Here is a 19,326-nt window from a genome sequence, read left to right as displayed (position 1 = left end):
TATGTTCTATGAAAGCTTTTTGATATTATTGTTTACCATTGGGTACATCTTTTGCGAAACAGTAAGGCAGGAAAAAAGGCACTAGCAAAAAAGCGACGTTAGACGGCAATGAGACTGCGCACGAGAATAACGATACCCTACTTGAAATAACTGGCTTAAACTCATCTTTGATTTCCATTTAAATCTTTGTATCTTACTCCAAACTTCCAATGCAGATATAGTTGCCAATTGAATTTACCAGCCCTGTGTTAAAAAGATGGTATAAGATATCCTTAATGCACATTTCTATGCTGTGATCGATCTCGCTTTAATAACAGTCATTTAACATCAAGAAACAACAAATTCGCCAATTAAAACTACATTGTCAATGCAGCTTTTTCATCAACGTTAATTACAAGTAGTCTCTCTTACACACTGGCTAAACAAAACATAGCCCATTTCTGATAAGAGAGTATAAAGCCAAGAAGAAATTTAAAAAGAAGTACGCAGAAAGTGAGTGGTTTGGGCTGCGCTTTACGTAGTTAATGATTAACTAAGTTAATGATTAACTAAGTTAATGAAAAATAACTAGTGAAGTTGTTGGTTGTATGATAGAATGATGATCAAAAGTATTTAGCTAATGGAGGCTTGTTTTAATTAATCAATTAATAGCAAAAGACAATTTTGAAACTACCAATAGTTTGGTTGCATGCCGAATAAACATGCTTAGCTAATAAAAAACCTTTTACAAGTATCTCAGTAAAATTCATGACTACATGAAAAACTTTTACACAGTTCTGGTGCATACATAATTAAGAAATAATGTACTGGTATCGAGGTGTATTTACCATAACAAATATGCGATTCAAACATTTAATCTTAATGCAAAGATCAATCATCAGTAATCACGAAAGGTAAATCTTGATTGGACAAAAAAATTTTTACTGGAAACTAATGACATAACATTCGTAATGCTAGGGGCTTGTTATGCCGATCAATGATTAACTGGTTTCAGCCGGAATCTGAAGCATAAAAGAAAATCAACTGCCTACAATTTTGTAATTAAAAGTTACATTCAAAGCTGAAAGCAATCCAATATCAAAACATCATCTAACAAGTTCAAAAATTGATGTTACACGACAATGTAGCAACTGTTTTACTTAACTAAGTGCATTAAATCTAAAATCACAATACAATTGTAATTAAATTTTACACTACCGCACTTACCAGACTTGCATAGTATTTAAATAGATATTTACACTTGTTAACAATATTTTCAATGTAACATTAAAATGTAATACTGCGCTGCCAACATACAAATTGATGTGTTTGTGACAATATTTTGTAGTTTTTTGGAAAATTTTAGTGTTTCATGTTTTAGGTCATGTTTTTGCTTGTTAGTACACATTTTAAAGCACCTCATTTTGCACCTACTCTTCCCAGGCATGAAACACTGCATCTTTAAAATACCTATAGGAAAATGGCAATTGTAAGAAGTTTTAGTTTGGGTATTGTGCCTGACTGAAAAGTTCGTTGTGAGCTGTTCAAGTTTTTGTTAACAAATTAGGTTTGGCAAGTGTTTGGCTGATGTGACTGGCCATTAGCAGTATAAGACATGGGAGAGTTTCCATGTTACACAGTTAAAATAAAAAACTTGATGAAATGATAAGAGCAGGGAAATTGGCAATATGTTATTCGTATGACATTTATGAAATACACATTTTTATGCCATGAGTTGTGAGTTAAGAGCTCCAGGGGAAGCATTTACATTTTAGTGCCATCCCAATGATCCTTAAAACCACGCATTGTTGCGTAGATTGCCACACGTGCTTTTATTAATTAACTCGTACTTGCTGCATTCTTTCATTGATTACTACTATTTCTACGTGTGGTTTCTGTTCTGATAAACCATAGTGGAAAGTGGTGCACCTGCATGCATGCATGCACGAGGATTATAATAAATAAAAAAAAAACTGGTTGCTTGAATGCCAACTTATGATGAATAAACAAAGAAGTAAGGTTTCTGCGCACTCCATCACGCTGAAATTTGTGTGTTTGCAAGTTACAATTTCTTATCGAAAACTGTCGTACTTTTAAGACAAAGAAAAAACGTAACTTTACTTTGTGGAGTCAACTAAGCAGCCACATATGGCCAAAATTGTAAGTTGTTCAAAATGTAGAAACTTTAAGAAGCTGAACTTAAGCAAGTTTTCTTATTAATCAATCATTCAATCATATTATTTTTTGTCAAAAGCGAAAGCGGTATTAGCTGTAATGTTCATCATGCCTATACTGGTATGTTTTGACACCCCAAAAAAAAACCGTAAAATAATGAATTTTCTCTATAAAAACGTCTTTTGTATTACATCATTTTCGCAGAGGCGTCTTTAATAAAATCATAAAACTTCTTACAAAATTCATTTTTCCAAAAATCACCACAAAATTACTGAGAATTTAATGCAGTTGTTTTTATTTTAGATCACGCATGCTAAAATACCCATCTGACAGAGCACGGCTCACAAGTGTAAAGTTTAAAAGATAACTTGAAAAGAAAAAAAAACTTTCCTCATTCAAAATCTGTTAAAGAAATTCACATTGTAACTAAGACTTAGGCGACCTACCGGTGTTTCATTAAAAAAACATACGTTTGAGCTATCTTTCACAGCTTCTTGTGAATTTAACTCAACTGCTACAGCCTATACCAGGGATGTCCAACCTGCGGCCCACCTGAGATTTTTGTGCAGCCCGCTAGTCATTTTCACTCCAAGTAGTATTTTGAACTTTGAATCTTAGCCTAATTAAAATGTACCAGTCAGCTCTTTATGTATCCATTTTTCTTGAAATTTAATAGGTTTTGCGGCCCATTGAATTATTTCAAGTGACAATGCGGCCCACTATAATGAAAGGTTGGACATCCCTGGCCTATACCATGCAGACTTAGGCTAGTAAATAGCCTATAGACCTATGCTAGCAAATTTAAGTGCTAGCCTAAACGTAATCTGAGTCTACTTTCTAAATTTCATCTAACTTCAATCGTGACCTACTCACGAAGAAATAGTCACTATCAAAACTACATTACTTAAAGATTAAATAAAGGAATATAAACCTTGGAAAACAGCAGCAAGAAATTTTGTAAAAACCCTGATAAAAAAGGATCAAACTTGACTTAAATCCGTGGTAACGAAGTTGGGCAATCCCCATATAAGAAACTTTTTCTGTTAATTGTCAGTCAGTTAATTTGTGAAATCTACCTTGTAAATCGCAAGAAATCCTCTTGAGCCAAAATATTGATGACATCAAAGAATTATTCTCGCAAGATTTAAAATTGACACAAACATTTGGTACAATTTCGATCCACTGTATTTACATGTACATATTGTATCATAATTTTCTTAACAATCCTTAACACTTAAATGTGCAGATACACCATACAGTTCATCAGTCACCAAACCTCATCAGCTATATGCTATATCATCCGAAATCTGCTGCGCGCTTTCTCATGATCTAACAAGATATTTCGTACGGCTTCGTCACTACTTGACATCTCAGTTTATTGACAAGCGCTTTGGAAAAGCGTGGCGATAACCAATACGCTACACAAGCAATTCAATAAAGACACATCATATTATGAACCAATAAAAATGCATTACAGTTTCGGGCATTTCGTTTTCATGTACAGTTCAAAGTTTGCGGGGTTGGTTAAAACCTATCTGTGACTTAATTCAATTGCAACGAAATTTCATTTTCGTTTTTTTGAGAGGTGTATGGTACCCCTTCCACGCATGCCAAATAATTCCTTGAGCGAAACCAGTTGACTCACGCCTCCAGACTCCATTGAGCGCCGAATAGAAGCAGCCGCCGAACCACCAACCTCCACTTCCACCATAGTGAGTTGCGCAGTTTAGGTCATCCCTAGTATAAGTTGTAAAAAAATCCAACCAATAAATATTTTTACCGCTCGTATAACTGGTTACTGGTCAATTAGGCCTACTGGTTACTTGCTTTTCCAACTAATTTGTTACCGAATACAAGACATGTTTGAGAAGGTTAATGTGTTTTACGCTTATGAAATTAGGTGTCAGTAGCATATTTGTTTGTGAAAGTTAGATGATGTATACCGGGAATCGTTATCTCTGTCAGCCGTCGAAAATGGCGATCCATTATGAAATGTCTCTAAACTGTTTCCTGCATTTCCGTGGTATCGAGAAACATGAAGCGGATAAAAATCTTGAGCGGATCCGACCGAAAACGAACTGAAAAAACAATAATTTACTTTAGAAAGTCGCGAATAACTAACGAAAAGTTTCGCTTCGCATTCATAAAGTTTTATTATAAATATAGAGAAAGTGAATTTTTAGTTTTTAAAGATTATAAAGTCGCAAGTATTCTTTTTTTACCTATAATGAGCGTAACGCTTGTATCCTTTGAAATCTCTCAGTGCGATCTTGAGTCTGCATCCCCCTCCACGCGTCATCTCGTGGATGTTGTCAAGTCCTGTTAGTAACAAGACAATAATCTGCAATAATACACTTCAATTACGCATTACTCCTACTTCATCTTACCAAGCCAAAATTCTCCATTAAGTTGACCAAAACCGTTCACGTAGTCGTTCCATCCTCGTTGGAAATTAACACTTCCGTCAACTCTTCTTTGAATTAACTGTGCAACATTTATACATACGTTTCAGCGAAAAGCTATTGCATAATGAGTATTATTACACTTTATTACGCCATAGAGTAAGTGAAAAATAATATCAGAATGTCGATTTACGTCATACCAAAGACAACTTGACAAATCGCAGTTCATATTCACTTAAGTTTCAGGTGAACGATTTAGCAAATTTTCTAATTATAGGTGGTTGGAAACAGCAAGGGATTTGTATGAGAAAGGTCAGTGCCACTGCGTTAGTTACTAACTCGTCCGATTTAGTTTACACAGCGCCCTCACTGATTGCGACTGCCACAAGTTAACGCAAAAGAAGCTGAACAAACGTGCGAATTATTTTTTACCCGTTGAAAACGCTGTGCAACGTGCGTTCTTTAAATGAAAAATGCTTGAAGTGGTGTGTGTTTGTTGCCGAAATGATCGCCACTTGCGTTTCTGATTTTGCCAAAAGCCTTACAACCAACTTTGTCTTCTGTCGGTTTTCTATGACCAGTTTAACTCTCTCCGTGCTTCGACCTCCTTAAGTTTACGGAAACATGTTCACTCACCGTCCATCCATTTTCGCAGTACACTTCAACACCATTGGTCAAACTTTGCGGACCGTTGCGTTGTGACGTAACACATGACGTAATACCAGCTACTGTTGTCGTAGTAACAGTAGTTCTTATCGCAGTCGTAGTATCGAGATGTAAAAGAATTAGCTCCTCGATTTCTGAAAACAAATGTTTTAGTTAAAAATGGCGACTATTAACTTGATCTTTATTCCACGTCAACCCACTTGCCAGCCTGGTCATTATCTCGGCACCCAACGGTTCCAGAAGACACGAGTCTTTTTTCATCTCCTCTTCGACTCCTCCGGATTCTAATATGGTTTCTTGATCTTGGTTAACTCCGATACTTGCCGATTTTCTTGATCCTTCGACATCATTTTTGTCTCCAGTCTCCATCGTGGAGTTATTAATGTCATTATCACAAACAGTAGTTAGCACTTGACGACATTGTTGCGAGTAAACCATTATGACGTAACAAGCCAATGATAACAGAAGAGTCAATCCTCTCATGACTAACAATGAAGATCCACTCTTGAAGCTGACGATCTAAACCCCACCAAATTGCTGCTCTGTACACGGTCGCGTCCAATGTCATGTGGTCTGAAAAAAGATCTTAAACTTAAAATTTTTGTCACCAAGATGCCCTTTTTCTTACAGAAAAGCGGTTTTTCAAAAAAGCAAATAGAGCAAAGAAAAACATGAAAAAAGAAATTATATTGACCTAAAACCGTTTGAAACCGATATTGTCTTATTTCTTTTTCTGGACAGTAATAGCAACGGGGCAGTTTGCGTCACAAACTTGATTGTTTCCGGGAAAAAGTCAAACAAACTTTTTCCACAAAAATTGTATTAAGGTGAAAGTCTGCTTAATGCATCTGGCCTCTTGCACCTTGTATTTATTTTGATAAAATATGGTTCGACGAAATCTAACGCAAAACGATGTTATGTTAGCTCCTTATAAGAAGGATCTATTGAAATTATCGTATCGTGTTGTGTTTAATCTTGGCAATAAGACATTTGTTATCGTTTTCTTAAGCTTCCTGCTTCGTTTTCAAGTTTAAGTATTAAAGAAGTTTTAAGTTATATACACATATCTTCCTTGGACTGCGCAACAGACGCCTTTTTAGTATTAACTGCAAACTTACACAAGTTCAGTTATATATAAAATTGGTCTTTTACAAAAGTTATGCAGATTGTCAAGTATGGAGTTCATAAAAGACTTAGAATCGCACTGACCCATGCATAAGAATGGTTTCATAATTCCCTCTGCTGCCAGCTATGTAAAAGACAATGAGCAAAATTGCCTATATGATAGTTTTATTAAACTCGTTGGTGATCTCCATTTGCGGATAGCAGACAAATATTAAAGAGGTCCGACTATATTCGTAAACTTTGAAACTGGTCGTAAAGTATAACTCCAGGAGGAAGAAAATTGTTAAATAATTGTTTGTGATCTTGTTTGCTTATAGTAAAAAGAACTTAATTATTTCTATACGTTTTAGGCGTCCGCTATTCTTGGACTATATGTCAAAACCACATTACAGTATTTGTACGTCCTTTTCTGCTTGCCTGCTGGATAGGCTAGCCTCGTGTATGCGTTGGTAGTATGCACGTCACAAATCGCACTGGCGCATTTAAGGAAAGATAAATCACAAAGACTAACTCACCGTCGCAATCTTTCTGCCTCAAAACGATTCTTTATTAATCATCGGGAATTACAAGACACGTTTTAATTTGTCTACATCTTTTGCCTCACTATGTACACTGCAATCTTCAATAAAATTCACAAGTTTACCTTCTTTCTTGGAGTTTGTCTTCACCCAAAACAAACTTCAAGAAACCAAGCCCAGTGCCGTTTTTTCCACTCGCTTTGCATGACACTGACCACACACAACAGCAAACTACAGTATTGTACATTGATAAAAGGTCAGAATCCAGCGTTTATGTCATAAGTTTGCTGGAAGATCCTAAGCATGCATGCAGGACCGAATTGATTTGCGAAAAATTGTTTAGTCATTGTACAAGCTGTTCGTATGAAGTTCGTACTTCAATCAAACAAACTTTTATTTTTGATTATTATCTACGGATCAAAGAAGTTTGCTTTGCTTGAAAAACAATCGACCAAGTTTGGTGTCAACTTGAGAATCTGTGACAGTATCGTGTCCGTGCTCACATGTTGTTGTTTTTCTTCGATTAAGCAGCGAGTTATGAAAAAATGTATTACTCCTGTTCAAATATTACACTTACACGTTCACATTTTAGATCTTCGACATAAAGTCAGAAGAAATTTTGAAAGAAATATTCTTGGACGCTGCATTATATACAGGTACAATTATTGCATTATTGGATTTGGTAAATTCTTTTCAAAAATAAACGCCGTTCGCTATGTGTAGTCCTATACTGCGATTTCAAAATTCCTTTTCATTTTATGTATACACTTCATATGACATCAATTTTAAACCTAATTCGAGAACACATACAGTAGGTAATTCCCAGCGGAATTAATTCAATATTCCTATTGGGTTTGAATGTGCACATTATTGCTCTATTTCCTTGATCAGTTCGCTATTATGAGAACTGATTTTTGCGACAAGATTGCAACAATTGTTTCCTGTACTGCTGGATTAGTTTGAAACGGGATGAATCGCTTCCGCCATCGCTGAACAACTTTTGGACTGAAAATTTTATTGGCTTTCTGCAGGTTGCCTTTACAAGCCGCATGCATATCCTACATCGTGAAGCTGCATGAATATAAAGTTCTACAAATATAGCATCCAAACACCATAACAAAATATTTACTCTGCCAAACGTTTTTATATGGAAATATATTCTACCGTTGTGTATTTCATATTGATATATTTTCCACCGGTATTCCAATTACTCAGACATATCTCCATAAAATCTCCAAACGTTTGAGCGCTTCATTAATTAACCTGATTTCTATAGACTTGACTTGCACTTGGAACACATTTCAAGGCTTAAAAGCAATGCATTGCAAGCCAGCATGCGCAATCAAGTTAACATGATAGTTAACATGTGTTAACACGATATCAAGACAGACATTGCAAAACCTTTTTGTTGGATTGCGTTGAAATGATGTACATGGGTTCAGCATTTTGCAAAACTTTACAGTCACGGTCGTGGAAATATTTTTCCAGCAACCTATTACGTCAATGCACGATGCTATTTGTCGATATAAAAAACATTATAAGTGGTATTTTCTTGCAGTTCGACACTCCCGATAACATCTAAATTTTGTAATTTTTTGCAAACTTTTTCGAATTGTTTTCGTGCTTTTCAAAAAAAGGAAAGATTTTCATTGCAATAGGGTCGCATGATCTCAGATATTTTAAATATATCAGCTTATCAGCCCAAAATCAATCTTGCCTTGAAGAAATCGAAAAAGAATGATTTCACCACCAGGCATTTTACAACATTCTTTTCCCGAGATATTACATAACCCAGACAATAAAATAAAATAAAAAATAAAAAATGGCAATCTTTGTAAGTGTTCGTTTCAAACGTGTATGAAACTCAAGGTTTCGCTCTGGAAACACGTTCAGATTCTTGGTAAACGTCATTGTTTCTACAAATATAATTAGCACAGTGATAAATAGTCTGTTAAATGTAAGTGATACAATAGTTAGTTAAGTTTAGGTTTGTAATTAAAGGTTGGACACAAATTTCTTATGAGGGATTACAGACTGGCGGCAAAGCAATCATTTGCAGAATAAAGAAGCAGTCTTAAACGTCTGCTCGAATAAAAGCAGAATTTTCCAAACAAAATTAAAACATTGCGACACCGTAAACCTTTTCGTGTATAAGCGGTCAGCATAGGGTGCTAAAATCATGAAAAGAATATGTTACAGATAACTTGTCACATTTTCAGCATCTCACTCTTTCACATTCGCCTTATAGCGATAAAATAAATGTCAGAAAAATTTATGGCAAAGTTTTCGACGATAGAAGTATGAGCGATGTTGCTTTGACGGTATGCACACTCAGCTTATCTCAGAATCATCAGCAGAAAAAACACGCATAGCCTCGAGGTAAAACCACTGCACTATAGGCCTATGGCGTGTTTATTATCTCCTTCAGATAACGACGTATGTTAGCCTATACGTTTGCTTTCACCAATAAAACATGACGTATATGCACTATATACTTAACTATATTGTACAAACACTGGATAAAGAAAAGATTTTGCTTTCAATTAACAAGCCAATAATCGAGCTTAACTGTATCATTTAAGTCTTTACCACCAAGTTTATCGAAACATTTTTTGCAGCAACCTGCTACGTCAATGCATGATAGTGACGTTTATCGATTAGTATGAAAGACATGCACGCGGCGTTTTGTTGCTTTTAACTGTTTTAGATAAATCAAAATTTTTCTTGAAGCTTCTTTGTGAAGGAATAGCATCACACCCGCACGGCTCCAATGACTTGTTTTGCGATAACTTTTGGGTCTTCATTACGTCATCGAATTAGCGATTGCTTTGAGCTCGGCTATATATAGAGAGGTCCAGTACTTGGTGGGATTTTACATCATCAGCTTCGAGGGACGATCTTGACTGTCAAGCATGAGGGGAGTAGTTGACAGTCATGAAAGCTTTGAGTCGTAATTTCACTTTCTTCACGGGAATGTCCATGCTCGCAGAGTGCAAAAAACTTCCCTCAGAGCCAAAAGCACAACTTGGAAAAGGTCGCTGGTCAAAAAATGGCATCAAAAGAGCAATATGGTTCATTCAGTAAAATTAACTTTTGGGTCTAATTCGGTCTTCAAATAAAATATCGAGTTCGGGTTAACAATATAAGGCCCGTTTACAAATCTGATTACGCTTGCTGGTTGCTTTTGGTTTGATGCCAATCGTAGTTGAATTTGTGTAAGTTCGAATTGTGAGGGCTGATCAATAGACGTTAAAAACCAGGGATGTCCAACCTTTTATTATAGTGGGCCGCATTGTCACTTGAAATAATTCAATGGGCCGCAGAACCTATTAAATTTCAAGAAAAATGGGTACATGAAGTACATACTTTTGGAGTGAAAATGACTAGCGGGCCGCACAAAAATCTCAGGCGGGCCGCAGGTTGGACATCCCTGTTATAAACTGTCCGGTGTCGGGTTCTCTACGTCTCTCTATCGAAAATTTGACGTGTAAAAACTCGTCAATTGGAATTATTTGTGGCAATGGCGAAGTGTCACCAACTGGTTACAGGAATTTAAAGAAAATCCAAACCATTAAAGCTTTCAAAAACGACAAGGTGCTCAAGACAAGGTATCAAAAACAAGAAAGATAACTCTCGTTAATAAGATGCCAGTTACGACATTACTGTTGCTAAGTCGAAAGAGAAATTTGTTACTGTATGACTGCATGGTCTATATATGCTATATGTAGCTTTATTACTTGCTTTGATCTGGATTATTGTTAAAATAAAAGCCAAGCTTTTCCCTACAAAGCACGACAAAGAAAACTATATATAGGACAATAGTTTACTGTTTAACCCTTTTCGGTTGTGTCACTATTTTCCGTTCATTCGCGCATGCTAATAACAACTGCTGCCTTGATTTTATCATCTCTAGCGCGCTTTTGACGAAAAATATTATGATTGATAATTAATTAATTGACTGTTATAAACACAGTGGCTAAAGTTACGAAGTACACTTGTTTACTGCGGTTTTCCATCTACGCTTGATAATGAACGCCCACGATGTTTCGCGCGATAATCTGCCATAAATATTTCCATTGCCGGAGGATATTGCGTTTTCTGAAGCAGATTTTTTAGGTTTTGGCACGATATAATATCCCTGCCGATTTCAACCATCAAAATAAGAACAGTACCTAGCTGTACACAAGACGCAATGGGGGCTGATCTATTTGCAAGACATTTTGACTTTGGTGGTTTTATATAATCTATACAGTTCTGAGTGTTTATAGTGAAACAAATTGAGAACTCAGAAATGCTAAAGGCAGGTAAAAATAGAGGTATCTAATGAAACCTTAACTTCGTTTCAGGAGGATATTGTAGTTAATTACTTCAGCAAAACTATGTTGTTTAAAATTACGCTTTTGAGCCTGGTTACGCTGAATTGTGTTCGAGCAAATGCAGTTTGCCCGCCACTCTACATCATCGAAAAATGTAACAACGAGGCAATAAAATATCGCTATGAGCTGACTCCCAGCCTGCAAAGTTGGTCGGCCAGTCGGAGTGTCTGTCAAAACTTGGGTGGCGACCTTATAGTGGTAGGAGCGAAAGACTTTGCCGCCAGAAAGTAAGCTATACGAATATCTAAAGGCGGCCTGTTTGCGCGTTTATACATGAAATACATGGTAACTGATTGTCACTACTAAAAACATTGTCACTACTAAAAACCTTCCATTGTCACTACTAAAAACAAGTAAATCTGTCGTTATTTTTATGAAATTAGCAAAATTTTTATGGTTGTCAAGAATCAATGCCTTAACTTAAAGTAAAAACGTCTTCTTCTTTTTAGAAAAATTTTCAGCGAATTGCCTGATGTTTGGATTTGGATTGGGCTTCACGACCCCGAGAGAGACGGAAGTTGGGAATGGTTGGATGGAAGCCAAGATAACATTCATTGGGCTCCAAACGAACCCAACAACTTTAAAAGTTACAGTGAATACTGCGGAGAGGTGGACCTCACCCGTCTCTACAAGACCAATGACTACTCCTGCTATGCCAACCTCCGTGGACTCTGTGAGATTCCGATGAATTAGTCATGTCCATATAAAGCCTGCCACTCTGACGCCTACAGCCCAATACGTTACGTCCTTTAGCGATTCTATATTAATCATTACGTCACACTTAAGTTTTTGCTCGTGGTTTCTTCGCTGCTTGTGTTATGCCCATTTGCCCAGCAGGCATTGAAAACTTTCTAGACTTAATCTTTTATATTTATATCACAATACGACAAACAACACCGACCGTGTTAATCTTCTATATATAGCTTAGTTATACACCGGAATTGCAATTAATAATGGTCGTCGTATGCTTATATTATAGTGGGCTATATATATATCCATTCATATTCTGAAGCGTTCTTCTCCCCTCAGTATACAAGTAGCTTCAGTCTTCTAATAACAGACCCTTACGGTTGAGAATTATACATTTGTCTGCAATATTTTGCACTGTTGCCCACTTGTATACTTGGAAACTGTAATTGTTGTGCGGTGGAAAAGTAATAAACCAACCAATAAACACGTCATTACCGGTAGAACCGAATACCTGTAAGAATTTGTATGACATCTTAACACGGACTTACCAGCTTCCAATCTGGAACAATCAGTTCATCTCAGCACAGCTCATCCATTCCGCTTTGTACAAATAAAGACGGCCAAGCATTGGGCGATTAGTTGAGGGACGATTCATATAGAAATGTAGCCAATGTAGCTAACGTAGTTAATGTAGCTAATATATATAATGTAGCCAATATAGATTTAGTAGCCAATATAGATAATGTAGCTAATATAGGCCTAGATATTGTAACCATTATATATAAAGTAGCTATTAAATAGCAAAATGTAGTTAGTGTAATTTGTTAGCTCCTTTAGTTACATTAGCTACATTTTGGTATATACCGTAGAATGGTCCCTAGTCAAGCATTCGACAACAACCCCTAAAACATTTATTCATTACAAGTCTTTTCAGTGATGGTACTTTGTTTATAAGTAGACTATGCAGCATTTTCCCTCTTGTGGACATACGCGAATACAAACAAATAAACCTCGCATTTTTCAACGAATCCAAATGTCAAGCATTTTGTTGAAAATAAAATGCTTTCAAGAGAATACTTTACCACACACATAGCTAAGAGGAATATTTTATTTGGCAGTCTTATGCACAAGAGAATGCGTAATCTAATTATAATCATTGTCAATCAACTATAACTTGGACAACAACCATTTTGCTTTATTTGCTTCTTTTGAATTAGAGGACTCTAACGAAATTTTAAGACAATATAGGCCACAAGAAAGCTTATTAATCTGCCTGTACGGCATGTCACTGCAACTGAGAGTATGGTAGCCTATTCCAGCGCAGCCTTACAACAGAGATTAATTACTACAGAAATTACAATAGTGATCAAATAGATTTTTTTAGGAACATAAACTTATTTGTATAAGTTATATAACTTATACAGAGTGACTATTTCACCGTAAGCAGGCCACGTAACCTACAATTGAAGATAGCGGTTAGGTTAGGACAACGGGTATTCAAGAAGTCAATATAAGTTGTTTAGGGCTTAATTGAAGTTAGACTTAGATTAAAAGCTAGATTTATGCTGGGTTTAGGTTACTGTGTTATAACATTTAACTTATGGTTAACAAGAAGCTGTGAAAAATAGCTTTGAACACACGATTGTTTCAGGTAAAATAGTGGCAGCCTAACTTATTTGCGGTCACCATTTTGATGAAAAAGAACAGAAACCATCCAGAAACACAGGCTATAGGCCTATGCATGACGTATTATGCAGGATTTTTTTAACGTAAGATGGGCACAGCAACATTAGAAAATATTCCCGACAACAGATATTGAAATGATCATTATTGTTTGTTTTTAGGTCCAAAAAAGCAAACGTTCAAGCAAAACCGAGAGTAAAGTTCCGGTTCGTGAGAACACTTAAAAAAGGTGACGCCCGTGCCGGACGTTCGGGTTCTGCACATCTCTAGATTACAATGCACATAAATGATTGTACATAAATTTTCGACTTAAAACAAATTAGAGATACTAACAAAACGTCAGAACTTGGTTTGTTTGTAAGTGGAGAAATGTCTGTATATAGTTTAAAATCAACGTTTTGACTTTGAGCTTGTGAAATTGCTTAATAACGACACTAATACAATTTATTATAAAATTATCATGATAGATGAAAAGTGGTTAAAATTTCATTGTTGTGATGTTAAACAAACTGGTATGTTATGGTGTTATTAGTATTTCCTAAAAACTGTATGCTCCAGGTGAGGCTCGAACTCACAACCTCCGCATCTCTCCTGTACTGTCTTATAAGTACGGCGCGCTAACCGATTGCGCCACTGGAGCTACGTACGACACGTAATATGATTTTGAGAATCGAAATAAATTTACAAATTTTTATTGACTTGAATTAACTAATTATCAGTTGCGAGTTTACTTGACAAGCTAATTTTGGTACTGCACTTTGGGTATTAAACACTTCGTACTTTATTTGTTCTTAGGGCGACGTTCTAGACCAGGGGTGGGCAAACTTGTTCAATGAAAGAGTCACTTGCGGAAAAATATAAACACCAGCGAGCCGCAAAATCAGTAATGATTGTCAATTTGGTTATTATATTATTAGTAGTCATTTTGGGATATTACTTTTTAGCTAGAAGACCCATAAAAAACATGTCGGCGAGGCGCACTTTAAACAACCTTTGCCATTGACTATAGAGTATAGAATCTATACCTGAAAACAATGTCGGATTCTATGTCTAGTGTTACGTCATAAACGAAATGCTGGCCTAAATAAAGAAAAAATAGACAGAAACGTTCATAAACGGTACTCTTGGTAGCCTTTACAATTTTTTTGGAATTTTACGATTCGACTAGAAGAGCCACAAAAAACATGCCGGCGAGCCGCGGTTTGCCCACCCCTGTTCTAGACAGTCCTTTCCAACAACATGAAGGTTGTGATGGGCATAAATTACGGTTGACTGTTGAGTAAGGTATATTTGCTTGTTTATTATTTATGGTTTCATTGTCTGCTTGTTCATTTATTTGTTTATTTGTTTGATTGCTTAGCGTAGACTTAACAACCGTTATCGTAGTTATTGTGAAGACATAATTCAAACTTTTGAATTTGGTCCAATAAGCCAGTGTTTTATTCCATGATGTAATCCAACTGCGATAGTACTAGTATTTTGCTGAGTAAAAACCATATTCAGATTAAATGTATGACGAAAGAATGATGAAACAGGTTTTGGCACCACACCGGTTTATGTTAACTAACTGAGTAATGTACTGTAATTGTCCCCGACCGAAATAAAAAATCTCATGAATGAGTTACTTGCGGTCACATGGCGCGACTTTACTTGGACTTTGATCTGATTAGTTTACGTGCCTGAGAATAGGGAAGTACAGTACAGTAGCCAGACGCAAGCGTTTTGTCTAGTAACGCAGTCGAAGTTTACAATTTACTAATGTAAGTTTAAACGTTTTGAGATGTGAAATGCGCTTCAACCAGTTTTAGTTGCAGAAACTTTGTCAAAAGGGTATTTATTATGCTAATAAAATGACACCACTGACTTTGTTGCTTTTGCTAGGCCTAATACTGTGTTATAGATCTAATGAAGTCACTTTGAGCACTTTATTTCAGATAAATACGTTTTGGAAAGTTAGCTATTTACTTGCAGTAGCCTTTACATTAAACATTTTTTGCTTAGTGCTGCACGAATTAGGGTAAAAATTGTCAACGAAATTTAGGTTACCAGTCAGTTACTTTATTGTACCAAATGACTTAAAATTCTTGTGTACAGCAAGGCTGCTGGTACAGAAGCTTGCGCGCTTGTTTAAGGGCGAGACAATCAGGAATGACGTAATCAACTTTATCGTTCGACAGTGCTGAAGTCCGACCAGATGACGCAGGTACAGGAAAGTGCATGTAAATTGTAGATTGTCTTTTAACAGTCAGGATAAAGCTCTTCTGCTGTTTGCGCTTCGTTACTCTTGGCTAAGGTTTTAAAGCATTGTCGTACTGCCGCGTAAATGTTAAATAGCTCGGTCGGCAGGCATTTATTTGTTTATCTGAATACCAAACGGCAGCAGTATGTTGTATTTGTGTTTCGTACAAGCCTTTCAAGACAGGTCCAATTTGAAGGATTTTTGTTTTTAATTTACAGAGTTACAGCAATTCAATAATTTATTGTGCACGAGGCTAACTCTCGTAATGAAGTTAAGAATACCGTACGAGTTACGGTTTTTAGCTCCATTTTGCTTGTTGACTGTCCTGGTTGTATGGAATGGAATTTTCGACGACTCGTACAATCTAAAGGAAGCTGAGGCGCAAGCAAAAAAGTTGCCAGAAAGCGCTGGGACTTACTGGAACGTTGTTCTCTTGTTCTTTGCTGGAACTTGTTTTTACAGGTTCATTGATGCCTGGCAGTTGGCACGTGACAGAAAAATCACTCAAGTTGACTTATATTTTGTGACAGTGCTAAGTGGCTTTGCATTGCTCCAGTATGCCTCGAGCTACAGTCTTTTCAATGCTTTCGTTAATCCGGAAGGAAATGCTATTTTGATTAGTCGAATGACTGCTCTTAAAGACTGGAGCGTATTGCCGGTGTTTGGATGGGTCGTTGCTTGGAGCCGCCATGTCAGAAGAGGCTGGTAAGATTAATTATTTTTCAGATGTTGTTCTCTAACAACTTCATGGTTTCCGTGGCGCATACTATATTTGCTTAAGTTCATCTGCTGCAGGTTTTCATTGTAGAACATAAGGCAATAGCGTTGCGTACAATCGTGTTCTTGTTTCATTAATTGAATAACAAACGGAAAAGAAAATTTGGGTCTTGTACAGCTCGCTTCTCGTTTCAATTATATTACTACGTTGGTGCATACCGCGCTTCGTTGCATACTCATCGTTTGTAAACGTCGTTTGCGGTTTGTACACGCTCGCAGTTTGCTGACGCTGTCAGTAAGACTGTTACGTAAATCAGCGGAGACTGCCAACTCGAAATCGACTACGAAGTCATAAATCAAGTCCTGGCTGTAAAAACGCTGTGGTCGCTGAATGATCTTGTATTTGCTAGGGGTGTTAATACAAATCACATTTATTCCATTAACAATTAAATATCTCGTATATTTACAGGATGCCCGGCCTAAACTGGACGGTGTGCATTGTGGCTTCACTGAGCTTCTTTGTCTGCGTCATACACCGATTTTCGTTTTATTTTCTACTCGGAGTTGGGTTAACTCTCAGTTGCATAGCACTCTACGAGACTTACAAAGTACACTTCTACCGCTCGCAGGTCGGCGTGCTTTTTTACGTATTATTGTTTTTGCATGTTTTCTTTTTCGTCACTCGTCTATTGGATTTTGTCACCGACGACTTCGGTTGGCTTTGGACATACATGTTTATGACGTCATTTGCATTAATTGTAGCGCTTGCTAACAAGCTCTACGTCAGGATTTTAATAGAAGTCAACGAACATAAGTATTAATTTCTGCCGTCCTATCGCTTGTGAACGTATTAGTGTTTTTTTAGCCAACGTATCGGTTTATCCCAAAACTTGCAGTCGTGTTTGTTTTTTGACATAAAAGTAGATGATTTGAAAACATTTGCAATGTATGGTATTTCTAATTTCAATTTTTTTTCGACCTATTTATCGCTGTGTCGTCTGAACAAAAAAGGTGCATTGTGGATTTACACGTGTGTTTTCTGTTAACGTTTTAAGCTTACGCCATTGCCGAAAGTCATAGAATGCTGCCTCGTACAATTGTAAGAGAAATTTATTAGAAAATTATGGCAAAATTAAACGTAGACAGTGCGGTCGATAGTTTACAAAGAACAATTCCACCTTCATCTATATAAGAAAGCAACTGCTAAGCACAATATAAGAACCGAGTTCATTAATTTTCTTAAACCGAGGCCAATTCAAAAATCGTCTTCATTCTGGTCGCTCAGGGGTAAGCCCCATTGTACGACTTAACCTGGAACTGTTCATTTCGCCTATGTAAGGTACAGAGGCGAGGCTTAAAACTGTTGATTTCACTATCACGAAGTCTTGTTTACTTTCTGTGATTAACTCATGATAAGATTTATTTAAATAATTGTCTTCTGTATTTTTTTACTTGAATGCAACAATAGGTTAGAATTATTACCATCAGGGTTAAACCAATAACGACTGAAGTAACAAAAGCAGCCAGAGCGAGTTTCTGAGTACCTTTTATGCAAGCCAATTTATGTTGTTGGTACAATCAAGCAACAGGAAGAAGTGATCAGAGCATGACGTCATGTACAATCGTTGGACAAACTGCCGTCGACGAAGCCAATAAAGTTTAACAATATAGAAAATAGCCAAGTTTTTACAAAATCATGATTTCTAATTCAACGACCAACATAATTCACTGTCATGCTATGAGAATTGCTTTGTTACGCTGTTTTTCTGTTGAAGTACGTAGGAACACATCCATTTGGACAGCAGCAAAAAATATACCGCCATTAATAGATGTGGACTGCCAGAGTGAAAGTTTACCGGTTGATTCGAATCAAAGAAATATAAGACAATAGTAAACAAATTCTGTTATTGCCACCGGCAAAAAATATGACACTAGGGCTTATTTTAGGAGATCCTTAATATACTTTATACCCCTATTTTAGGGGATTTAGGCGTGATCTTCACGTAGCTTCAGGTCCTTGCACTTTCTCGCTTTCGGCTAGGTCTTATTTTAAAAGTAAGGCTTATATTAAAATCATTCTCGAAATTCAGGCTAGGTCTTATTTTTTGGAGAAACATGGTAGGTTTGTGACAAGTTGTTGATTTGAATACCTCACAATCGTCGCTTACGTCACAATTGTAAATATATGTGTACACTTGCACAGAATAAAAAGTTAGGTTTTTAAACAATATTGCAATAACCAAGTCCATAAAAACAACAGTCTAATAGCACTTACAGCAATGTCGAGGGAATTGTTTCCTTGTGACTAACAAACAGACAAAGCATTAGTCATTCAGTGAGTACTAAAATGAAACTAGACCCGTCGTCTGGAAAAAAGCGTGAAGTAACAGAGGTTTTAAATGGAAATAAGCCTGTTGGGCGGTCAGCAGAGTGGCGCAGCGGAAGCGTGCTGGGCCCATAACCCAGAGGTCGATGGATCGAAACCATCCTCTGCTACATACCATGCTGTGATCGTATAGTGGTTAGTACTCCACGTTGTGGCCGTGGCAACCCTGGTTCGAATCCAGGTCACAGCAGCTCTTTGTTTTTTAGCTGATTTGCGTGTATGATTAATAAACTGGAGAAATCGGGAGGAAACGCAAAATTCATCGTCAAACGATTATCCTAGAAAATCAATCAATTATAAATGCAATTCGATATAAATGTCTGATAACTGCACGACCGCACTACATAGTGGTTTGTGTACTACACGATAC

General features: G+C 36.7%; 3 protein-coding genes and 3 non-coding genes across 6 annotated transcripts; 4 read left to right on the top strand and 2 right to left on the bottom strand.

Moving 5' to 3' along the window:
- Nucleotides 1–3,509: 3,509 nt before the first annotated feature.
- On the bottom strand, nucleotides 3,510–12,819 carry LOC143450040 (angiopoietin-related protein 2-like). The gene is made up of 7 exons (XM_076950437.1): nucleotides 12,480–12,819; nucleotides 5,423–5,795; nucleotides 5,193–5,356; nucleotides 4,542–4,638; nucleotides 4,377–4,473; nucleotides 4,098–4,232; nucleotides 3,510–3,891 (listed from the first exon to the last, which is right to left on the bottom strand). Exons 2-7 carry the CDS (start codon nucleotides 5,703–5,705, stop codon nucleotides 3,702–3,704), a joined length of 966 nt encoding a protein of 321 aa, XP_076806552.1. The 5' UTR covers nucleotides 5,706–5,795; nucleotides 12,480–12,819; the 3' UTR covers nucleotides 3,510–3,701.
- LOC143450041 (C-type lectin lectoxin-Phi1-like) lies at nucleotides 11,187–12,422 on the top strand. The gene is made up of 2 exons (XM_076950438.1): nucleotides 11,187–11,468; nucleotides 11,691–12,422. Exons 1-2 carry the CDS (start codon nucleotides 11,245–11,247, stop codon nucleotides 11,932–11,934), a joined length of 468 nt encoding a protein of 155 aa, XP_076806553.1. The 5' UTR covers nucleotides 11,187–11,244; the 3' UTR covers nucleotides 11,935–12,422.
- Nucleotides 12,820–14,164: 1,345 nt separating the features above from the next.
- Nucleotides 14,165–14,254, bottom strand: Trnai-uau (transfer RNA isoleucine (anticodon UAU)). The gene is given in 2 exon segments: nucleotides 14,165–14,200; nucleotides 14,217–14,254. It is a non-coding gene; the product is annotated as a tRNA-Ile (tRNA).
- A 1,144-nt stretch (nucleotides 14,255–15,398) lies between these two features.
- On the top strand, nucleotides 15,399–17,593 carry LOC143450501 (uncharacterized). The gene is made up of 3 exons (XM_076951070.1): nucleotides 15,399–15,817; nucleotides 16,072–16,558; nucleotides 17,040–17,593. Exons 2-3 carry the CDS (start codon nucleotides 16,119–16,121, stop codon nucleotides 17,389–17,391), a joined length of 792 nt encoding a protein of 263 aa, XP_076807185.1. The 5' UTR covers nucleotides 15,399–15,817; nucleotides 16,072–16,118; the 3' UTR covers nucleotides 17,392–17,593.
- A 1,401-nt stretch (nucleotides 17,594–18,994) lies between these two features.
- On the top strand, nucleotides 18,995–19,066 carry Trnam-cau (transfer RNA methionine (anticodon CAU)). The gene has a single exon. It is a non-coding gene; the product is annotated as a tRNA-Met (tRNA).
- Nucleotides 19,067–19,074: 8 nt separating this feature from the next.
- Trnah-gug (transfer RNA histidin (anticodon GUG)) lies at nucleotides 19,075–19,146 on the top strand. Its single transcript has one exon. It is a non-coding gene; the product is annotated as a tRNA-His (tRNA).
- Nucleotides 19,147–19,326: the final 180 nt, after the last annotated feature.

This window comes from Clavelina lepadiformis, chromosome 3 (assembly GCF_947623445.1).
Source record: "Clavelina lepadiformis chromosome 3, kaClaLepa1.1, whole genome shotgun sequence".
NCBI lineage: Eukaryota > Metazoa > Chordata > Ascidiacea > Aplousobranchia > Clavelinidae > Clavelina > Clavelina lepadiformis.
This window is presented reverse-complemented; position numbering and strand designations above follow the sequence as displayed.